Genomic DNA, 22133 nt, shown 5'->3' on the forward strand with positions numbered 1-22133 from the left:
ATCATCACGCAACAATATTTAAAAATACATTTGTATCAACAAAAAAAACAAAAGGTTCAACTTAGTATAAACACTTTTATGCAAAATGAAATATATCACTTTTCTGTATTTTTATTAAACATTCAGCTATGATGCGGCTCAAAAACCTTTCAAATTAAATAATCAAGATCATCAAGCACACATATTTAAAAAGACATTTGTACAAACAGAAAAAAACAAAAAGAAACTTACTTAGTATAAACACACAAAATGTATGCTGGATGCTGGCTTCCTCATGAGAGACTTAAAAAGAACTAGAACATTTGCATTTCCAGAAGAAAATGCAGTGTGAATGTTGAATGTGTAAACTGAAATCCTTGAAAGTATTAGTATTCAAAGTAAAAATGAATGGAAACAGTTGAAATGATGGCATAAAGGAAAAAGAGTGATTTGAAAACGTAGAAAAAACATGAAAGAAAAAAGAAGTAGAAATTCTATGTAAATTTAGTAGTACATAGTAGAAGTATAATTAGGAGTATAGGTTTAATAAGTAGAAGCAGTAGTATAATTAGTAGTAGAAGTAGAATAAGTAGTAGTAGAAGTATAAGTAGTACTGGAATTAGAAGCAAAAGTAGAATTAATAGTAAAGGTATAAGTAGAGACTATTGGAGTTATTAGTAGAAAAAGTAGTAGAAGTAGAATAAGTATATACATATATATAATTAGTTGTATCAGTAGAAATACTGTAAGTAAAATAAGTATAAGTAGAATTAGTAGAATAAGGAGTAGAATTATTTTTTTTAAGTTAAATGAAGTTTATAGGTGTAAGTAGATGAATGTACCTGAAGGTCAAAGTGGAAGAAGTTAAAACATGAGCCCACATTTCGGGAACGAGCCGAACTGATAAAAAAAAAAAAAGATTTAGTTCGTATTTGTTACAGTTCATCTTTCGATTACTGTTGTAGAAACGCGCGTTGTCCGCTAGATGGCAGTAGAATAAAACATTGTCGGTGATACAGAGGAAGTCGGCAAAATTCTAGAGAAGAAGAAAAAGAGCCCGCGCTGTTTGTAAAGTAAACTCTTTATTATATAGTTTTTATTGAGGTTGATTTAAGTGAAACTTAAACACGTTATTTAATGAAAATTAAGTGTATATTTACTTTTCACAACGTGGCGCTTAAGATGACGTGCAAATGACGCAATAAACGAGCGGCTAACGGTTAATGCTAGTTTTCAAAGATGGAAGCAAGTTCGTCGGGATTTCTCCAGAGAATTCTCAGCCAGTTGTCCTTCAAGCAGAGCCTGACGTTCAGCGAGGAGGCCTCGGTTCCGGTGGCCGTGGTCGCCATCCAGCGGTACCTGAGCGACGACAACAACAAGGACGGAGGGGACGCGTACAGCTATGACGTCACGCTGACGGACGGCGCCGCCAAACTCAAATGTCTCCTACGTCACACTTTGAATGGTCTGGTCCAAACCAACACCCTGAGGACCGGGCATGACGTCACCATCACCCAGTGCTCGTTCGTCTACAGCGAGAGGAAACTGGCTCATGGATTCGTACGCCTGGATCAGATCCTGTGCGGTTCTTCTTCTGGCAGGTCCAGGATTTTGGATGACGTCAGAGACGTCAGTCTCCTGCCCACCCTGGTCAAACCAGGGATGGAGAACAGTGAGGTCCTGCACCGGGATCTGCCCCTTCAGCCCAGCAGGAAACATTACCTGGCGCTGTGGAACGACGACGACCCAGAAGGAGACCTTTGGACTTCAGGGGGTCCATCTTCAGACCGGGTCCTGGACGGTGAGATTCTGAAAGTCCTGTGATTTTATTCTCTATAAACTGATATTTTAATTATTTCTTTATGTTATTAGGGTGAAACTGAGCCTCTAGTCATCAAGTTTAAACCGACCAAAACTTTTTTTTAAATTATACTATTATAGTTATTTTAATCTTGAAAACCAATTTTAGTGTTTATTTATTAAACAGCACTGTATCAACATTTTCTTTTTTAATTTTTTTTCTTTGCTTTCAAATCCGATTTTTTTTTCAATAGTTATTTTGAAATGTATTTCTATAAAGTTTGTATAAAATAAGATGTTTTAAAATTCTTGTCGATGCAAACATTCACAGCGTTTGTCCATGTTTGTGTTGCGATTAAACCTCCGGCCGCTAGATGGCAGCAGTCGTTAAGTTCTCCGCAGCTAAAGAAAACTATGAAATGCCACGAGATCCCAGCGATGACTAAGTATGAGAGGATACAGTTGACTCCAGCAGTTTTTAAAGCTGATATTTTGACATGTTTTAATATTAGCATTAGTACATGCTCTGATGCTAAAGGAATGATGAAAATTCGAAAGATCCTGGCGGTGACTGAGGACGAGAGGATACAGTCGAGTCCAGCAGCTTTTAAAGCTGATATTTGGACATATTTTAATATAAGTATTAGTATTAGTACATGCTCTGATTCTTAAGAAATAATGAAATTTTCGCAAGATGCTGGCGGTGACTGAGGACGAGAGGATTCAGTCGAGTCCAGCAGCTTTTAAAGCCATTTCACCGGTTTTGTTATAACTTTGTCATGGACGAAGTGATGATTGTTGTTGACTAGTGGCTGGAGGTTAAACTAATAGTGAAAATTTGCGTGATCCTGGCGGTGACTGAGGACTAGAGGATACAACTCCAGCAGCTCATGTTTGGAGCTATTTTGGTTTCAAAACAAATGAAAGCAGTTACGGCTTCGTCAAGAGTCGTGTTGTCTGTAAATTCTGCAACACCAGAGTTAAGTACTCGACAATACTACAAATATATCCTTGTTACTACAGTATTTAAATAAATTAAAAGTATATAAAGTATTTGTTAAATTCTCATGTTGTTGTGTCTCCCACAGTGTCGAAGATTAATCTCCTCAGTCATCTGGATTCCTCCAGAAAAACGATGCTGCCTCTTCTAGTGAGAATAATACACAAATCTAAATTACGTTATTATGGAAAACCTGGGTGTAAAGTGGACGTCCCCTATCAGGTGAGATTGCAATTTTTTTAATGAATAAATAATAATAATAAATATAAATATATAAATAACATGAAAAGTGTCCTTTCAAGCTTAGAAAAATAAAACAATGCTTTTTTCCAGGCCTATTTTGAAGTGGCCGACCAAACGGGAACCATGTCTCTGGTGCTGTGGAACGAACTCTGTCCTCAGTTCTACCAGAAGCTGTGCACAGGAACCGTGCTGCACCTGCAGAATTACGCTCTGAAGCCGAGTTACTCCAAGCGCTCACGTCCACAAATGGACCATTATAGGTTCAGTTCCTTCAAATCTGTAGGTATGTTTTGACACTTATGGATGCTGTTCATGGTCGGTTTTCTCTTCTATCTTCCTGGTAACTTCCGAATGTTATTGAAAAGCCACTTACTCTGGAGAAAAAAAATACTCTGAATTACTGCTGTGAAGCATTGTGGGAATCCTGACTGTTTAAAATGGAACCAAAAATGTCCAAATGTTTTGTCAAGAATCAGCTGTATGTCTTAAACCACACTTGATGTTCCAAAATAACATTTAGTCTCCAAATAAAAGTATCCATCATTTATCCATCATTTCATCAACATTGTTATTTTAAAATTTGTTTAATCTTTTTGTCAATAAATATATTTCTTCAGATAAACATAAACAAGGAATAAACAAGGACGGTTTTCATTAAAAAAAAATGTGAAAAAAAACAACAATTTTATTCAAAACGTGTAAAAAAAACAACAGTATTCCTTAAAAACATGTAAAAAAAAAAAAAGAAAATTTCATTCAAAACGTGTTAAAAACCCCAACAATTTTTGTTCCAAACATGTAAAAAAAACTACAATTTCCATTCAAAACGTTCTAAAATAAATGGTTATAATTTATCGTTTTACTTAACTGTTGTCACACCAATCAGACACGTAGAACTCAAGGTCAATTCATTTTAATGGCCTGTTGGATGGTTTTGCCAAAAATTAAAGTAGAATAATTTTCTTTCTAATACAGTGACCGATACCGACACCAGTGTTTAAGATAAGATAAGGAACAGAGATTAGTAATGTGAACAAATATACAGAGACTTCTGATAATAATGAAAATGACATTGAATGAAAGGAAATTACAATTAAACTCATACTTTCAGTCACGCATTGTTTGGTTCTTAAACTATTTTTCCCTCTTTATAGAAATTCTAAAATCATTATAATATTTGATATGATTGAGTTTGACACCACGGCCTCAAATGACACCCTGTGTATTGAATTGTAATCTGTGTCATTGTCTTTTTCTATCAGAAATCTGCCTGAACGCTCGAAACCCCGCCTCAGTCATCACTGTGGTCTCACCGAAGAAAGTTCAGCCACAGTGGGGTTTGCCTCAAGTCTCTTATCAGTTCATCCGAAGGTGACGACACACACTTACCTCTTATTGACTTGTATGAACGATGTTGGCGAGAATACTGTATCTGCAAGAATCTGGCGATAAGATGCGTATCATGATACATGGACAATGATACGATATATTACGATACTGTAGTAACAAGGATATAGTTGTAGTAGTTGTAGTATTGTCGAGTACTTGACTCTGCCGAATTTACAGACCACGTGACTCTTGACTAAGCCGTAACCGCTTTCATTTGTTTTGTAAACAAAATGAGTCCAAACTTGAGCTGCTGGAGTTGTATCCTCTCGTTCTCAGTCACCGGCAGGATCTCGCAAATTGTCTTTATTCCTTTAACCTCCAACCACTGGTCGACATTCATCATTCTGTCCGTGACAAAGTTATAATAACCGGTGAAATGGCTTTAAAAGCTGCTGGACTCGACTGTATCCTCTCGTCCTCAGTCAGCGCCAGGATCTTGCAAATTTTCATTATTCCTTAAGCATCAGAGCATGTACTAACTGCTGCCATCTAGTTTTATGGTTTATCTTTTATTAATGTGTGTATAAAAGACAATCATTTGATGTTTGTTTTTTTGACAATAAACACTCAAATATTCACAGTGTTTATGCTGCAGTTAAATCTCCGGCCACTAGTCAACATTCATCATTTTGTCCGTGACAAAGCAATAACAAAACCGGTGAAATGGCTGCTAGAGTCGACTGTATCCTCTCGTCCTCAGTCATCGCCACGATCTTGCAGGATTTCATTGTTTCCCTTATCTGCGTAAGGACCGCGCCATCTAGTGGCCTGAAGTGTAACTGCAACAGAAGAAAAAAACAGTGCATTGAATATATTCATGTTCGTTATAAACTTAAACATTTCATTATTTTATTTTACTCTCACTTTTCTCTTAGAGCCGAAGTTGACTCGCTGGCGAGCAACTGGGCCTGTGATGTCATCGGCCTGGTGATGTTCGTGGGTCGTGTGCAGCGAGTGAAGAGCAAAGGGAACCCAGGTGTGCTTCTGGATCACGTCCAGAAACGTGAATCGAGGTTTTCACGACCGTACAATGTTTCCAGAGAAGTTCTGGACGTACCGATGGGTCCACGCCGTGGACGAGACGTCCGAGCAGCCGTTCGTCCTGGAGCTCTTCTCTGCTTCTCAGCCCCAGATATTCAACAGCATCGCCCCGAGTGAGTCTGCGACCGACCTCGTCTTCCCTCGGGGCGGGGATCCTTCTCAACAAGTCCTCTCCTCCGTGCAGTGTCCTACCTGGTCTGCACTCAGATGAGGGTCTGCCAGGTGGAAGGTTCTCCGCCTTACCTGACCAGCAGTTTCGAGACGCGGATCTTCACCGCCGGTCACCACAAGGGTCAGCCGTACGTGGGCGACCCCAGAGTGAAGAGCTTCATCCAGTGGACCAAGACCCTGAAGGACAACGCGGTCCTGGAGAAGACGGCCGTGGGCGGCCACTACTCTTACCCTCATTTACCCAGAACCTTCAGCCTGCCCGAGCACCAGGCTTCAGGTGAGTCGACCAGATCGATCCTAGTCGAACGTGATGATTGACGTTGAGATCTTTCAGTTCCTCTCGTGGCCGCGTCCGAGCTGAAGACGGAGCTCGAAGGTCTTCGCTACAGGGAGCATAAGAAACTGGCCGTTCAAGGTGAAATCACGGTCGTGAGGTACGCGAGGAGCTTCTGGAAGGAGCCTCTACCTGGACAGGTATTTGAGATTTCAATTTGTTTTGAATAAATGAACGCAAGAGTAAACATCTCGTGCAGGTCGAACCAGCAGCAGAACAAAGTGAACCTCAGAGATCAGCATCTCCCACGACTGAGGACTCGCCAGGTCAGAGGAAGAGAAGACGCACGTCCAGGTAGGTCGGATTTTTGAAAAGGAAAGATTATATTTTAGTGTAAATATGAAACTATCTGTGCCTGCAAAAGAGAAGAACTTCAAATGTCGTATAACTAGAAATGAAGGTAAAAAATATAGTTATTAAAAAGAGAAGGAAAAGTTTCCTACCCTTTTTTAACTATTCTTTTATAGCAAAATATTCCCATATAATTATACATAGATGTTCATACAACTATATGATGTATAAACAGCATATTAATACATAGCATATAATTTACATAAATGTATTATATAATATATTATTTATGTTAAATCAAGTTATACAATCAACTAAATATGCTTAAGACAAAGTCCTAAAACAAAACTGTACAGTCAGACTATTAACCGTAGAGACTATAAATGAATAACTGAAATTAACGGAAGATTTAATTGTTAGTTCCTACATGACCTTTGACCTCATGAGGGCCACATAAACAGTTTGAAGTGCTGCATGTGGCCCCCGAATATACTGTATAGTTATCACTGTAAATATACTTTAAATCAATTGCAATAAAAACATAAACACTATTTTATACCATACTTTCAAGTGTGATTAAATGAGATCATGTGTTTGCAGAGACCTGATGTTGCCTACGAGCAGCAGACATGAAGACGTGGAGGAGAGTGAACAGCAGGTGGCAGCAGAGAGCCACTCTGAGCCACAAGGAGCTGCTGCTGGAGGTGCAGAATAAAATGTGACATGAAGAAGAAAAACGAGTATTTATGTAAAAAAGAGAAAGTTTAACATGTAAAAGAGGAGAAAACATGTTATTATTAGTTAATATGTAATATGAAAAAAAAGTGTTATTATGAGAGTAAAACTTAACATGTAAAAGATAGAAAATGTTATTATGAGAGTGAATTTAACATGTTAAAGATTACATTTTTTATTATAAGAGTAAAATTTAACATGTTAAAGATAGAAAATGTTATTATGAGAGTGAATTTAACATGTAAAAGATAAAAATGTTATCATGAGAGTGAATTTAACATGTAAAAGATAAAAATGTTATCATGAGAGTGAATTTAACATGTAAAAGATTTTTTTTTTTATTATGAGAGTAAAATTTAACATGTAAAAGATAAAAATGTTATTATGAGAGTAGAATTGAACATGTAAAAGATAAATGTTTTTATTATGATAGTAACATTTAACATGGAAAAGATAAAAAATGTTAGTATGATGGTAAAATGTAACGCATGAAAGATAAAACTTTCTATCTTTTACGTGTTACATTTAACTAATAACATTTTTTATTATGAGGGTAAAATTGAGCATGTAAAAGATAGAGTAAAATTCAAAGGTGATAAAACTTATTATATAAGTATTATATAATATTATATAAACTATAATAAGAGTGAGATTTCACATTTAAAAAAGAAAACGTGTTATTATGACACTTAAATGTGACACTTAAAAGAGAAAATGTTTATTTTCTTATGCGTTCATTGGTGTTTCAGACGACGAGCTGTGCTGGCAGAGCAGCAAGTGGTCGCAGCAGCGTCCAGACGTGGGTCAGCGCTTGAGTCTGGGAGGTTTGTACCAGCAGAGCGTGAGTCGCAGGTTCAGTCTGGAGGAGACGGACGAGCAGCTGCAGTGGACCAACATGCAGCCGTCCAGGTGGACGCCGGGGAGGAGAGACACTCTGGCTGAGGAACCGTGTCCTGGACACTTCCTCCTCACGATTCTAGGCAATGCATCACTTACTGTAACTTTAGTATATCAGTATCATGTTGAATTTAACATTTCAAATGTTAAAATTTTTTGTTGATTTTTAAGTGTAGAACTATTTTTTAGGAGTAATTTAATTCAATATTTTTTCATTGACGTTGATTTGTTTTTTAAATAAATTAATATGTTTTTTTTCTTCTAAATTATTGTTTTATTTTGTCATAAAGAGTTTAATATTCTAGTTCCAATTATCTAAAAATATCATATCTTTGTTATTGTAGCCTTTTAAATACAACATAGAAATGTTGCCACTATTATACTTTATTGATGTTTTTTTTAATAATAAAACAATGAGTAAATGTACAAAATACTGGTTAGAAAAATAACAATAAAATAAATATATTTAATGTACATTTGGCCCAAAAATAAAATAAAGTTTCAAATTACGAACAGGCATCAACAAGCAGATCTCCATCGACGCCACCTTCTACCCCGTGACCTCCTCCCGCGACCCCAGAGCTGTGGGTCTCACCGCCGACCCCCACGACAACACCATGTTGTCCTGCCTGTCGTCAGGCTATACATGTCCACTAGGGGGCGGCGCAGACCAGAGCGCGTCATCAGGTAATAACGACAACTTCTCTTCAGACCTGGAGTTTCTTATCTTATTCAGATGATTATCGTCTTCCACAGAAGAGTCGTTGAAGACGGCGAGCGAGCTGGAGGACACGACGCTCGTCTGCGTCTTGGACTTGTGTCATCTCGGCGGACGGGAAGTCGAGGTCTTGGTCAGCAAGGTCTATAGACTGACGAGTGTTTCTGACAGATGACGGTACAACGACACAACTGTTTGATCACTCCTGAACGTTTTATAGCTCGTTTATGGGAGACCGTTTAAAAAGTGTTAACGTAGAATCCTCGTGTTGTATTTTGGGGAATCGACGTGAATTAAATTCATCTTTACTTTAGTCCAAAACTCTTGACAAATCTACAGGAAAAACTCTTCAAATCGAACTGTTTGCACGATCTACGTCGTCGATCGACTCGTAGTATGACTGAGTCCAAGTTGTTGACTGCCAGACGGGGGCGCTGATGTCTAAAAATTGTATTTTGGATGAAGCACGATCTTGTCAATAAAGTTACATTCTTACTTGGTCGATTTTTCTTCTCTTTTTTTTGGTAAACTGACAGCTACTAACTCTCTCAAGCCCTTACTTCGAAACGGTTACTAACTGTCTCAAGCCCCTACCTCTCCTGTTAGTGTCACTATCTGTCCGTTTTTAAATGTAGAAGATTTTATTTCATGTTCGAAAGAAATATAACCACCAGGGGGAGCCAGAAACAACGTCTTTAAACTTACCTATTACAGCTTTAATGGCACATAGACCCATGATTGATGGCAATCGTTGTAGCTTTAGCAGCTAACATTAGAGGAGACACAGGTTTAGATAAAATGGTGAATTAATTAATTTTTTAAAATGTGTTTATTCAAGTGAAAATCTACTTAAGAGTGTTTCTTGAATAAGAAGGTGATATTTGCTGTTCAATAAACCACAGAATCAAGCGATTCAAACGTATGTTTAAAAATATTTATTCTTCACAATGACCAGGTTTCTGATTTATAAATAATTCAATAAAACATTATCAAGATATATATTTATATTTTTTTTCTGGACGTAAACGCAATTAGTTAATTTTCTTTTCCAACAATATGAACAAAGTAAAGCTTATTTTGATGGGAAATACAGAAACGAAAGGGGAGAAGAGAACAAGCCGTACAAAGACTGTGCAACACCAACTTGTACACAACGAAAGAAAACAAAACAAAAAAAAGCCATGTCGCCTCTAGTAAGACACTTCATCGTCTGTTACAAAATGATTTTAATCTTAAAATCATGTAATATATATATTTATAGTTTGAATCTAAGACATACAAAATAAACAACTGTCATCTAAAGTTTTATACATTCTATTTTACAATATATTCACGGTTTGTTCTGCACTGAAGCCGCAGAAATGGCTAAGAATCGTTTCCATTCGTGACAGAAAACAACAAAAGGAAAAGAAAAAAAAACACAAAAATAAACTGTACCATCGAAAAAACAAAGTGATTATTTACAGCCTTTCTTGTTTTTTTCCTCCTTTCTTTGAAAAAATAACTTTGTGAGTTTTTAATTGAAGCTCCCTTCAGGTGAGGAGTCGACAGACGGCGTCAGGAGGAGGATGGTGAGGAAACACAACAAAAAAAACAACATCTATGGCACCTCTCGGCTGCGTTCGTGGGTTCACGAGAGATTCCCCGGCCAGCGCACACGATCAAAGCAGGTGAATTGCACTTTGTCTTTAAAAAAAAAAAAAAAGTCGCTGCTTTGTTTTCCTTGCGACGCTGAAGTCGAGTCCAGAGTTTTCTACTCGCAGCACATTCCCACGCAGGACCGTGTTCCAGAGGAATGTTTCAGGCGTAGAAAAATACTTCGTTATAATTTACACAATGGCTTTTCTTCTATCATACACCTCTATTTACAAAAGTATAAATTAACATTCTTCTTCTTGACATTGCACATAGTAAAAGTGTAAAACGGCACTGGTGCTGAACTCGTGGTGGCGGGAAAAAAAGCGAAAGCCACTATTTTGTTTTTGTTTTTCTCCCACGTCTTGAGACTCCGGTCGTTCTGATTGTCGTTACGAAAAAAACTCCACATCACTTCCTGTTCGGACAATAAATAGATTTTTTTTTAACCTGCTTGTTCACTCAAAAAGATTTGCGTTTTTTAAAACTGTACATGCTGATCCAAGATCTGTGGAATCACTGTCGGTGACACGATGTCCGTTTATAAAATGGTAAATTGTTGAAAATAACAACAAACAAAATAATTTCTGCCTTTGATTGAAATGTTGAATTTTGTTTTTTTTTTCACAACTGAATCGTTTCTATATTAAGAGGTTGTTTTTATTTTTATTTATTTAATTACTTTTCTCTTTTTTTTACACATAGTATGACTTTTCTTAGTTCAATACTTTTCAAAATATATGTTTTTTAACTATTGAAAAATATTGAATTTTGATTATTTATTTTTTAATTATTGGAATAAGAATATTGAACTACATGTGTAAAGAAAAAAGTATGAACTCGTACTTAAATTATTGTACCAATATAAATATAAATATTGAATATAAAAGGCTATGAATTTTAAAATATTGAATTTGGATTATTTATTTTTTAATTATTACAAACTATGTGTAAAAAAAAAAGTGTTGATTCATGTTGAAACTATTGTAGAAAAATCATTATAATACATTTAATAAGGATTCAAATTAGAAAATATGCAAATTCAAAATGTTATTTTGGAATTTATGGAATTAGCATATCAAACTGAGTGTAAAAAATGATCATTCATTTTTAAAATGTTCCAAATTGTAACTAAATTATTTAAAAAAAACTCAAATTCAACCTTTCAATACAGGAATTATTGAATTAAACTATATTTAAAATATATATATATTTCAATGCTTAAAAAACAACAGTTTATCAATTAAAAAAAAGAAAGTTTCAACCATTTAAATGTTAAATTCAACCATTCAATATTCTAACGTCAATAGTATACTTTAAAACATTAATGATTTCCATGTTAAATACTTTTTTTTCCCATATATGTGTCATTAATTCATATAATTCCAAATAAATCCCCTTCCTTGGACACGTCCTCACAGTGACTCCACAGACGTGTCAACAGTGATTCCCGATGATTCGAGTGTAAACAGAATCATCGCCGATCATTAGCCCTCGGTTTGCCACGTTCCATTTGTGCCGTATTCCATTCTGATCGCAGCACTTTGACTTCCGAGTACGAATGGAACGTGTTTTAACAGTAGCTTGGAAAGCGGGACAGGCACTGACATCTTGAAGTAAATCCAGTCCTTCGACACGGACGGTATTTAAAAAAGAAATAAATCTTAATCGACCTTGAAGTGGACACGGTGAGGCTTTGTCGAGAGATTTTTTTCAATTTTAGTTTGAAGTTTAATTTAAACTCTCGAGGGGAAGAGAGGTTCATGGTAGGTTCCGAGTTACTTTTAATAAAGATAGTATTTTGTCAAAAAGTGCTGAACTTTCCTTTAAAACTCTTGAGTTTTGAGAAGTTTTCTGCGATTGTTTCGAATATTTCAGAGCATTTTGATACGATCCTTGATTAAATTTGTGACAACAAATTGTGTTTTAATACTTGGAGGTTACTTCACTTATCTTAAATACTTGCAAAAAACTCGGAAATGTAGTCAAATTAAATGTATATGTTTTTGAGTTTATGTTCTGCTAGTCTAGGAAAATATCGATACACTTAAATATGGTAATATATATATTTTTTAAATTGCAATACCTTGTCGATATTTAACAGCAATTTATCTATTTTTTTCAAATCATATTTAATTTTTAATCATAGTTCTTTTACGGTTTATAATTCAATAACATGTTTTTAAAAAAAATCGAATAATTTGTTGTTTTTCTTTTACGATTAACCTGCAAATATTTCCGCCACTTGTAAAAAAAATTGTATCGCGATTAAACTTCCGGTTGCTACAAAATTATCGTTGATCTCGGCGGGGCCACATAAAAGGAATTTAGCGGCCTTGATTTGGCCCCCGGGCCTTGAGAAAAAAACGTATATTTAAAGGCTTTCGAACCTTTTGATTTCCCCGTTCGACATCCTCGATCCAGTTCAAACGTATGGTCGAATCTAGACTCAAGGTGGCGCTATAGGTTCGGGGGAACAGTGGTGCTGGAGTGTAAACTCTATAGGTTGATAAGATAATCTCTCAGGGTTGGACTTCGTCTCAAAAGGCATTCAGTATCTTTATATATATATATATATTTATCTCCGATATAAATCTACACGTTCTTCTTACTGCTGTGGAAACAATCATCTATGAAAATAGAGCTTTTTGTTTTTCCCCCCCCAAAAAAAAAGGAACCTGAGGTGGAGTCTTTTTAACTAGAAGTCCTTATGAAACTGCTCGGTGGAGGTCGTGGTAAAAAAGGCACAAGTTCTCCCTCTGGAGACCTTCAGGAGGGGAGAGGATGTGGAAGGAAGATCAGATCCTTCACATCTTTCTCTAGAAAATAAATATCCTTTTTTCGTGAGATTTATCAGTTTTTTTCCTTTTTTTGTTGTTGAGGGTTTTCGTTTCTGCAGCCATGTGACTTGTTCTGAAACCAGTTAACAGGCGTTTTTCTTTTATGGAAATAAACAAAGGATTGTTTCCGGTTTTCGAATTTTATCGACAAAAAATAATGGACAATTAGCGTTAGCATAAAAACGTACCATTATGATTTTCTTTTTGCAACCAGATTGTTGTGAAAAAAAACTAAAAATATATATTTTTTCGAAGCAAAAATATCGTTTTACGCAAAGTATTGTTTCCGTTTCCAGATAAAAGTCACATGGTTGCATTTTAATCTCATACTGAAGGTAAAAAAAAAAAGAAAAAACTGCTGAACGTCAATAATCTGACCTTGAAGTCACTTTGTCGTTAAAATGAACATTTGAAAAAAATGCTACTTTTTCGGGGGAGTCGTGTGGGGTTGGGGGGGGGGGTCAAAACTTCAACACTTTTGTGACGATACATCCACTGGTGTCACTGGTCCGGAACCCCTTGGATCAGAACTCTCACAGACTTGATTGTCTTCAGTTTTTTTTTGTTAGTTTTTTTCACGTGGAGTGGATCGCTGCGGCGCTGGAGTTTTTTTTTTTTTTTTAGTTTTGTTCCGCAGTCGGGCTACCGCGTCAGCATGTTCCGAAAGTCCGAAACGCTGCCCATCTGGTTCTGGGAATGTTGGTACTGTCTGTGCTGCTGCTGCTGCTGCTGCTGCTGCTGCGTCTGCTGCTGCTGGATGTAGCTCACGGCGCTCTGCTGCGGGAGGTTCGCCGCGTGCAGGAACGCCGGCGTCGACCCTCCGTGGACCAGTCCCGGCGCCATCTGGTGGAGAAAGTGCAGACGTTTTAACAAAAAAAAAAAAAAACGGGGACGAGCTGGGCGGCAAAGCGTCGGGGGAATCGTCACCTGAAAGAACTGCTGCGGCTGCTGCAGCTGCAGGGAGTGCTGCGAGGCCTGAGGCTGGCTGGGGTACGCCGACTGCGACTGGTGCTGGATGAAGCTGTTGTGAGGGATCATGATGGGCGACGTGAAGACCTGAGACGGGACCAGGACGGCGTTGCAGTTGACCTGCTGCATGGAGAAGGACGGGGTGATGATCTGCTGCTCCAGGGTGTAGCTGCAGGACAGAAGGTACAAACACTCACCACCGTGTTGTAGACCAAACCTTGTGCTGTGGCAAAGACTAGCAGAGTAGTACTACTGGGCTTTGCCGAATAGTACTACGAAGCCTCACTGACTAATTCTAAGAAGCCTCGCAGACAAATACTAAAAAGCATGGCATATTTATATGCCTCGTGGAGTAATACTACGAAGCCTCACAACAAATACTAGAAAAAAAAAAAGAATAATAATACTATGGAGCCTCGCGGAGTAATACTACCAAGCCCCGCGGACAAATACTAGAAAGCATTGCATAATAATACTAGGAAGCCTCATGGAGTAATTCTATGAAGCCTAGCGGACAAATACTAGAAGGAATCGCACTATAATACACCGAGTGTTGCAGAGTAATACTACAGAGTAATACTATGGACCTCTGCAGACAAATACTAGAAAGCATCACATAGTAATGCTACGGAGCGTCTCGGAGGAATACTAGGAAGCCTCGCTAAGTAATACTATGTAGCCTTGTGGAGTAATACTACAAACCCTTCCAGAAAAATACTAGAAAGCCTAGCAGAGTAATACTACGGAGCATCGCAGAGGAATACTAGGAAGCCTCGCTAAGTAAGACTATGTAGCCTTGTGGAGTAATAATACGAACCCTTCCAGAAAAATACTAGAGAGTCTTGCATAGTACTACTATTGAGTGTCGCAGAGGAATACTAAGAAGCCCTGCTAAGTAATACTATGTAGCCTTGTGGAGTAATAATACGAACCCTTCCAGAAAAATACTAGAGTCTTGCATAGTATTACTACAGAGCGCCGCAGAGGAATACTACAAAGCCTCGCTAAGTAATACTTATGAGTGTCGCGGTGTGGCTTCTGAGCTAACCAGAGTAATACTTAAACATTTTGACACATTTTTCAGTGCCATGTACTACATAAAATCAGTGCGAGGTCAGTTAGTACAACCAGAATCAATACATAAATATTTTTTTTTTAAAACAACACAGTATTCATCAACTACTCACATGGTTTGTGAAAGTCCCATGTTGCACTGCGACGCCTGCGTGGTCACATTAGTGGTCGGCACCAGCGTCTGCATGGGCTGGTTGAGGAGCATCCTGGGAGAAACCATCACGGTTCGTTTATTAGCTCTTCATCCAGCGGGCGATTTGTGATGATGTCACTGATGTCACTCACCGGAGCTGTCCGTCCTGGTTGTACTCGGCCTCGGCGGGTCTTTGGTTGGACTCCTGCAGGGACCTGCTGCTGCCGCTGCTGTTGTTGTTCTGCGAGAACATCATGGGGTTGCTGTAGAAGGGCATGGTGAGGCTGGTGTTGGTCTGCACCGGCAGACTGACCGGCTGGCCTCCCCGAGGGTTCCTCTGCTGGAGAGGGAACGTTAGGAATGACCCACCATGGTGAGGAAAAACCCCTTTAGAAAAGTCGTCCTACCTGTGTGGAGGGAGAGCTGTTGTCTCTCAGGAGGTTGTGGGGCGAGGCGCTGGGCCCCCCGCAGGGCGACTGTTTGGGGTGCTGCATGATGACGCTTGATTGGCTCTGGGGGCTCGGCCTTCCCGGGCCCTGTTGCTGGGGCTGCTGTGACCCCACAAACTCGTTGTGTACAGGCTGTTGTAACTGTATCTGACGCACACACAAAAATGTTCTTTAGGTTTTTTTTAAAAATCGGTGCTAAAATAATACTTTTGTCAAAAATTTTGCAACTTTTTTAGCCTTTTTTTCCCTCAAACTAATTGTAAAATCATTTCAATCCTGCCAGTAGAGTTACAAGAAACATATTGATACAATGAAATAACACAATACAGTATCGATATTCAACAGCACATTATAGTTTTATTTTTTCGGCTTTAAAATCCTATTTTATTTTTATGGTTTTTGGTGTTTTTTTTTAATAAAATTATATATTTTTTAAATTTACAATAAACACTCTTTAACACATTTTTAAACACATATTGTTCATTTTTGTGTTGCGATTACATTTCCGGACACTAGATGGCAGCGGTCATTACGTCCTAAAAAAAACAACGAAATCCTGGCGATGACTGAGGACGAGAGGATACAGTCGACACCAGCGTCTTTTAAAGCGGATGTTTAGTCAAAATTTATAGTAGAGTAGAGTTTAAAAAAAATTGTAAATTCAGCAGCGCCAGATTAAAGTACTTGAACAATACTACAAATATATCCGTGTTCTTAAGAGTATCGCAATATATATGCCCCTGTATCGTAAGGTAAGGTAAAACTTTATTGATCCCTCAGGAGGTCTTCTTCGCGAAATTGGAAATTGTTTTTTTCCAATAGCCACAGAAAATACAGCGATTTTTCATGCAATAAATAAATAAATAAATAAAATAATAACAAGAACAAAGAGGAAAAAGAGAAGATGATACAATCTAAGTCTAAAGATACAGTAGCTCAGGAAAATTCCTTAAAGGTAAAAAAAAAAACTTCTTTACTTGTAATCTTATTATGAAATATCGTCTGTGGTCAGGGAGTGATTTTTCTTTAATGCGACTACATAAAGCGACATAAATGTGGTCAAAAAACTCGTGAGACTGCGACGACTCACAAACTCCCACGATTCAACAAACGCGTCTCGACCTCATTCGCACCGAATGTGTCGAGTCGGCATCGAAGGGCTGCTTTAAAACCTCGCGACGGGAACTTGAACGACTCGTATCATGTCATCGATCCCCGAGGAGAACCAACAAAAAAAACTGTAAACCCCGTCTCTCGCCTGTGATTGGTCCGGGGGGGTTGAACGACGACAGTGGATTATTATTGACACAACAGGAGAGTGTGTAAATGTGGGTCATGAGCCTGCCGGGGCGTCGTTATGGTTACGCTTGTTAGATAAACAAGCCCCCCCCCCTCCACCTCCACACCCCCCACACCACCATGTGTGGCCTCTGGGTGTCGCCAGAGAGACGCTCTCACCTGGAGATTGGCGAGCTGAAGTTTCTCCTTGATGACGTGAAGCTCTCGCTGCTGGGTCTTGATGTCGGCCTGCAGGATGCGAGCCCTCTCGTCCAGCTGCTCCTTCAGCTGGTTCATGACCCCCTGCTGGGGCTGAGGCAGCTGGTAGACCGGCGGCTGCGCCTGTTGCTGCTGAGGCGGCGGCGGCTGCGCCTGCTGCTGCTGCTGCTGCTGCTGATGGACGCGCAAAAAAAAAAAAAGACAAATCACAGGTGATGAGTTTGAGTCCGAGAGCGTCGTTTTTAACCAGGAACCGATTGCACTGTAATTACCAGCGAGGCTTTTGTAATTACATAGGGAATCATCTCAACGAAAACTACTCTTTGTTGGCGGTTCATCCTCTTTGTTGAGAGAAAACATCTCGAGATCCAAGGTTAAAAAAAAAGCCTCCATCTCTTAAGAGAGACGTCGTGAAAGCGAGTGTGTGGACGACAAAAAGGGATGGATCCCAATATGATTTAGAAAATCGTCGTGAAAACCAAGTGCTTTTCAAAAACACATTTTCGTGGTTACCTTGGTTTGATAGATCGTGCCTGTGATGTAGTTATTTGTCATTTTTACAATATAAAAAAGCGTTTTTTTTCAGCTTAAAATACAATGTTTCTAGCATTTAGTTTTGTTCCAGTTCTGTTCTAGCTGTCCAAGTCGTTTCCCCCGTCTGTCGCCCTGGGTAGCTGGGTATCTAATAAATGCATGGGTAGAACATCCATTTTTCCACCGGGATCGATATCCAGTTTTTCTTTTAAAAGATGCATTTAGAGAGATTCAAGAACTTTTCAAAACATGTTTTGTCGAATCAGTTTATCTTGGTTCGATAGATCATGTCTGTGAAACGACCCCCTATATTTTGCCCTTTTTTTTTTTACAGTTACTTTAAATCACCTTTTTTTTATTTAACGCCAAACCAAATAAAAACGTATTTAGAGATTTATGTGCGTTAAAAAAACAAGTTTTTGTCTGATAAGTGTATCTTGGTTCGATAGATAATGCCTGTTCCCTACCTTTATTATTACGTTATTATTTAAAAATAATGACAAAAGTAAATAATTTAAAAAAAAAATGGATACTAATGATCATATAATATTAATAAATAAAATAATTACAGATATATCAACAATTATAAACATTAGTACAAGTGGGGAGATGAGGTTTTAACCCTTATGTTATATCAGGGTCAAGGTGACCCGAAGGCCTGACAACAAATGTGTTTGTGGTATAAATTGCATTATCTCAGGGTCAAGGTGACCCGAAGGCCTAAAAACAAATGTGTAATCTCTTGTGTTATCTCAGGGGTCAAGGTGACCCGAGGGCCTGAAAACAATCTGGTCGACTTGACCCAGAGACAACACAAGGGATACCACAACCACATTTGTTGTCAGGCCTTCGGGTCAACCTGACCCTAAGGTAACACATGGGTTAAACAATAATTAAACTAATATCTTTTAATAAATGGATTAATAAAACGTGTAACTAGAAGTGAAATTATTTTCAAAGTGTTGTGTTGAGGGAAGTAAAATCTCGGCCTTGAGTTTCTAGGACACACACTCTTGTGGACGAACACACACAGAAGGACACACACTCTTGTGGACGAACACACACAAGGAGACACACTCTTGTGGACGAACACACACAAGGAGACACACTCTTGTGGACGAACACACACAAGGACACACACTCTTGTGGACGAACACACACAAGGAGACACACTCTTGTGGACGAACACACACAAGGAGACACACTCTTGTGGACGAACACACACAAGGACACACACTCTTGTGGACGAACACACACAAGGACACACAGAGGCTGAGATAAGACGAGAAGGAAGAGGGCGGGACAGGAAGTCAACACTGACCATGGCGGCGGAGTGTGTGCTGCAGGTGGGAGACAGGGGGACACTCAGCTGGGGGACCAGGTCAAAGGAATTTTGTCTTTGTGCCAAATTCTACAGGACGAAACAACACAAGTTTTTTTTATATATATAGTTCATGACTTTTTAAAAAGTAAAAATGAATCTACAAGTTTTCGAACCTTGGAGCTGCCGGGCTGCAGTCTGCTGCTCGTCCTCTCCGTCGCCACGGACACCGACTGCCACGACGGCGTGCAGGCGTCTGTGTACGAGTTCACCGCTGAAAACAGCACAACAAAGTTAATCGAAAAATATTTATTTTAGCATTTCTAAGCCAAACATTATTATAGTATGGGGGAACAAAATGAGGTCACAAAGGTACTTTTTAGTGGACCCTGACATTTTTCTCTCAAATTTATATTATAAATACATAAAAGGTCATTTATTTGAGTCACCTATAGTGGCTGTAGTGATACATTAATGTCATATTACGATATATTCCGCTCACGAAACTTTCCAATATATTTCGATAAACTTTTGTAATTTTTCGGAATGATTTGTTGAATGAATAGAACTAAAATGACAAATAATGTCTAAACATTTGCTTTTAAAAGCTGCTGGAGTTGAATGTATCCTCTCATCCTCAGTCATTTCCTTTTTTATATATTCCGATACACATGTAATTTTTCGGAATGATTTGTTGAATGAATAGAACTAAAAAGACAAAATATGTCTAAACATTTGCTTTTAAAAGCTGCTGGAGTTGAATGTATCCTCTCGTCCTCAGTCATTTCATTTTTTATATATTCCGATATACATGTCATTTTTCGGAATGATTTGTTGAATGAATAGAACTAAAAAGACAAAATATGTCTAAACATTTGCTTTTAAAAGCTGCTGGAGTTGAATGTATCCTCTCGTCCTCAGTCATTTCATTTTTTATATATTCCGATACACATGTAATTTTTCGGAATGATTTGTTGAATGAATAGAACTAAAAAGACAAAATATGTCTAAACATTTGCTTTTAAAAGCTGCTGGAGTTGAATGTATCCTCTCGTCCTCAGTCATTTCATTTTTTATATATTCCGATATACATGTAATTTTTCGGAATGATTTGTTGGATGAATAGAACTAAAAAGACAAAATATGTCTAAACATTTGCTTTTAAAAGCTCCTGGAGTTGAATGTATCCTCTCGTCCTCAGTCATTTCATTTTAGCTGTAAAAGACTATAATGACTGCAGCTGAAAGTTAAATTGCAACATGAAAATGAAAAAAAAGAACAATGTGAATTATATATTTGTTGGATGATAATTATAAATATTACATTTAATTGTTTTATTTAACAAACAAAACCTTTTTTAAAATAAAAACGATGATTTGAATTGATTTGAAAGCACGAAAATACAGAGTAGTCACAAAGCCGTTCTAAGTGAACCATTTTCTTTTCTTTCATTTATTTTATTAATATAGGAAATTATAATAAAGTCAATTATAAATAGAAAGTAAGTTACATATTTCCTGATTCAAATCAGTCACGTGTGTATTTTTGATCAAGGCTGACGCACAATACACACAGATATACAAATCAAATCTTATTTTAAAGTTAAAAAATGTGTCGTGTTCCTAGAACCGGGGTTATGTACATGTCGTTTCCATTCTCACACGAACATTAAAGCAAATACACAACAAAACCGTAACGAATACACAAACTTTTTTTCTTTTTTTTCAAGGTCACAATGACTTAAAGCAACAGAAATCCGATCTGGGTTCAATAGATAATGTCTGTGACAACCCCTGTTTTTAACAGTTATTTTAAATGTTCTTCAATTTATTTAAGAAAAGAAAGGATAAAAGTGTTTACACTTTTAATTTATAGTTACAGAAAAAATGAAAAATAATATTTTTAGTGTCTTATATGTAGATATGCAGCCAGAATTGAAATATAATACATTTTTTGTTTCTTAATCAATTATAAACATGAACAATTTTGTCTGTTTTTAATTTATAATTGTACAAATAAAGAGGTACATGTTAACAAATCTGGAATAAATGCAGTTTTTTTCTTGTTATTCAAGTGTAAACATGAACGTCTGATGTTCAATTAATTAAAAAAATAATTTCAGGCTGAGACTCACATGCAGAGTCGGACAGCGCCGTGTGCGACGACTTCCTGGAGCTGTGAGACGACACCGAGCGAGCGCCGCTGGTTCTGTCCCGCGGAGGGTCCAGTCTTGAGCAGATGTCCAAGTACATCTCCTGAGCCTGGAACCGAGAGAGCAGAGAGGGGGGGACGTCAAACATCACCGTCCACAAGTTCCTGCACCTGCTGATCTGGGACCTTCACCTTCACGGACGACGGCGCGATCTCGGGCGGCGACAGCTCCTCCAGCCCGAAGGCCCGCCTCCTCTCCGCCCGGACCTCGGCGTAACTGACGACAGTGTGAGTGCAAACGATGAACTCTGGTTTGGAGTTCCACTGGTGGTACGTGATGTAGTAGTGAGTCCTGAGCCAGATCCACTGCTGCCCTTTGGTCAGGAAGCGGTAGTAGCAGGACTTCCCTTTCCCGAACTGCATCACTGACCAGAGAACACAAGTCTATCGTCAATCCAGGTCAGAAGTCGGATCGAAAATTTGTGATAAAGATTTTAAGAGATTAAGATAAGAGGAAGAGATTATTGATGTAAACAATTATACAGAGACGTAAAAAAGTGAAAAGTAAGGTGAAAATTTGACTGGAATTTCTTGGTCAACTTTTTGGACCTTTCTGGGATCAGGTTTGACCAAATTTTAAGTGTTTTGAAGATTTGATTGTATATCAGTGCCATCAGAATATTTGAATTTAACATTTTAAAGGTCAAAAACCTTTAAAAAACATATAGAAAACATTGTTTTTTAAGCATATATATTGGTGGAGGAGTTGCCTTTTTTTTTTACAGAAGTAAAATTATATCTATATTGATACGTTTAAATTGATTTTATTTAATAATTGAATTTGAAAACAAATATTTTCCAAACAAATGATTATGACCTTCTTATTGTAATAATAATAAATTACATTTACTGACATTTTTTGTAGTTTGTAG

General features: G+C 37.9%; 2 protein-coding genes across 6 annotated transcripts in view; one reads left to right on the forward strand and one right to left on the reverse strand.

Annotated features, from left to right (window-relative positions):
• The first annotated feature begins 1016 nt into the window (after positions 1-1016).
• LOC148066034 (RPA1 related single stranded DNA binding protein) lies at positions 1017-12359 on the forward strand. The gene is made up of 14 exons (XM_087807340.1): positions 1017-1780; positions 2868-3001; positions 3113-3305; positions 4285-4393; positions 5287-5387; positions 5452-5565; positions 5637-5900; positions 5958-6097; positions 6157-6251; positions 6849-6952; positions 7733-7963; positions 8397-8567; positions 8637-8775; positions 10135-12359. The coding sequence occupies exons 1-13, from the start codon at positions 1219-1221 to the stop codon at positions 8771-8773; spliced, it is 2355 nt and encodes a 784-aa protein (XP_087663466.1). The 5' UTR covers positions 1017-1218; the 3' UTR covers positions 8774-8775; positions 10135-12359.
• The window catches only part of npas2 (neuronal PAS domain protein 2), a 58758-nt gene continuing 46525 nt past the window's right edge, over positions 9901-22133 (reverse strand). Inside the window, exons 12-21 of one of the 5 annotated variants that reach the window (XM_087807338.1) lie at positions 21394-21626; positions 21185-21311; positions 19227-19324; positions 19051-19140; positions 17157-17363; positions 15657-15845; positions 15402-15589; positions 15230-15322; positions 14001-14211; positions 9901-13916 (exon numbers count right to left, since the gene is read on the reverse strand). In XM_087807338.1, coding sequence (XP_087663464.1) covers positions 13716-13916; positions 14001-14211; positions 15230-15322; positions 15402-15589; positions 15657-15845; positions 17157-17363; positions 19051-19140; positions 19227-19324; positions 21185-21311; positions 21394-21626 — 1637 coding nt within the window. In that variant the 3' untranslated portion in view covers positions 9901-13715. Of the gene's footprint in view, positions 13917-14000; positions 14212-15229; positions 15323-15401; positions 15590-15656; positions 15846-17156; positions 17370-19050; positions 19141-19226; positions 19325-21184; positions 21312-21393; positions 21627-22133 lie in introns of all 5 variants that reach the window. The other 4 variants (XM_087807336.1, XM_087807339.1, XM_087807337.1 and 1 more) reach the window with 4 other exon arrangements.

The sequence above is a fragment of the Callionymus lyra genome, chromosome 14, assembly GCF_982586985.1.
Source record: "Callionymus lyra chromosome 14, fCalLyr1.hap1.1, whole genome shotgun sequence".
In the NCBI taxonomy this organism is placed as follows: domain Eukaryota; kingdom Metazoa; phylum Chordata; class Actinopteri; order Syngnathiformes; family Callionymidae; genus Callionymus; species Callionymus lyra.

What these genes read in the sequence shown, in the direction of transcription:
- LOC148066034 (XM_087807340.1), top strand. Translation starts at nt 1,219, where the DNA reads ATGGAAGCAAGTTCGTCGGGATTTCTCCAGAGAATTCTCAGCCAGTTG. An exon ending in TTCAGACCGGGTCCTGGACG is followed by an intron (nt 1,781 to 2,867) that starts GTGAGATTCTGA and finishes TGTCTCCCACAG; the next exon opens with TGTCGAAGATTAATCTCCTC. An exon ending in CAGTTCCTTCAAATCTGTAG is followed by an intron (nt 3,306 to 4,284) that starts GTATGTTTTGAC and finishes TTTTTCTATCAG; the next exon opens with AAATCTGCCTGAACGCTCGA.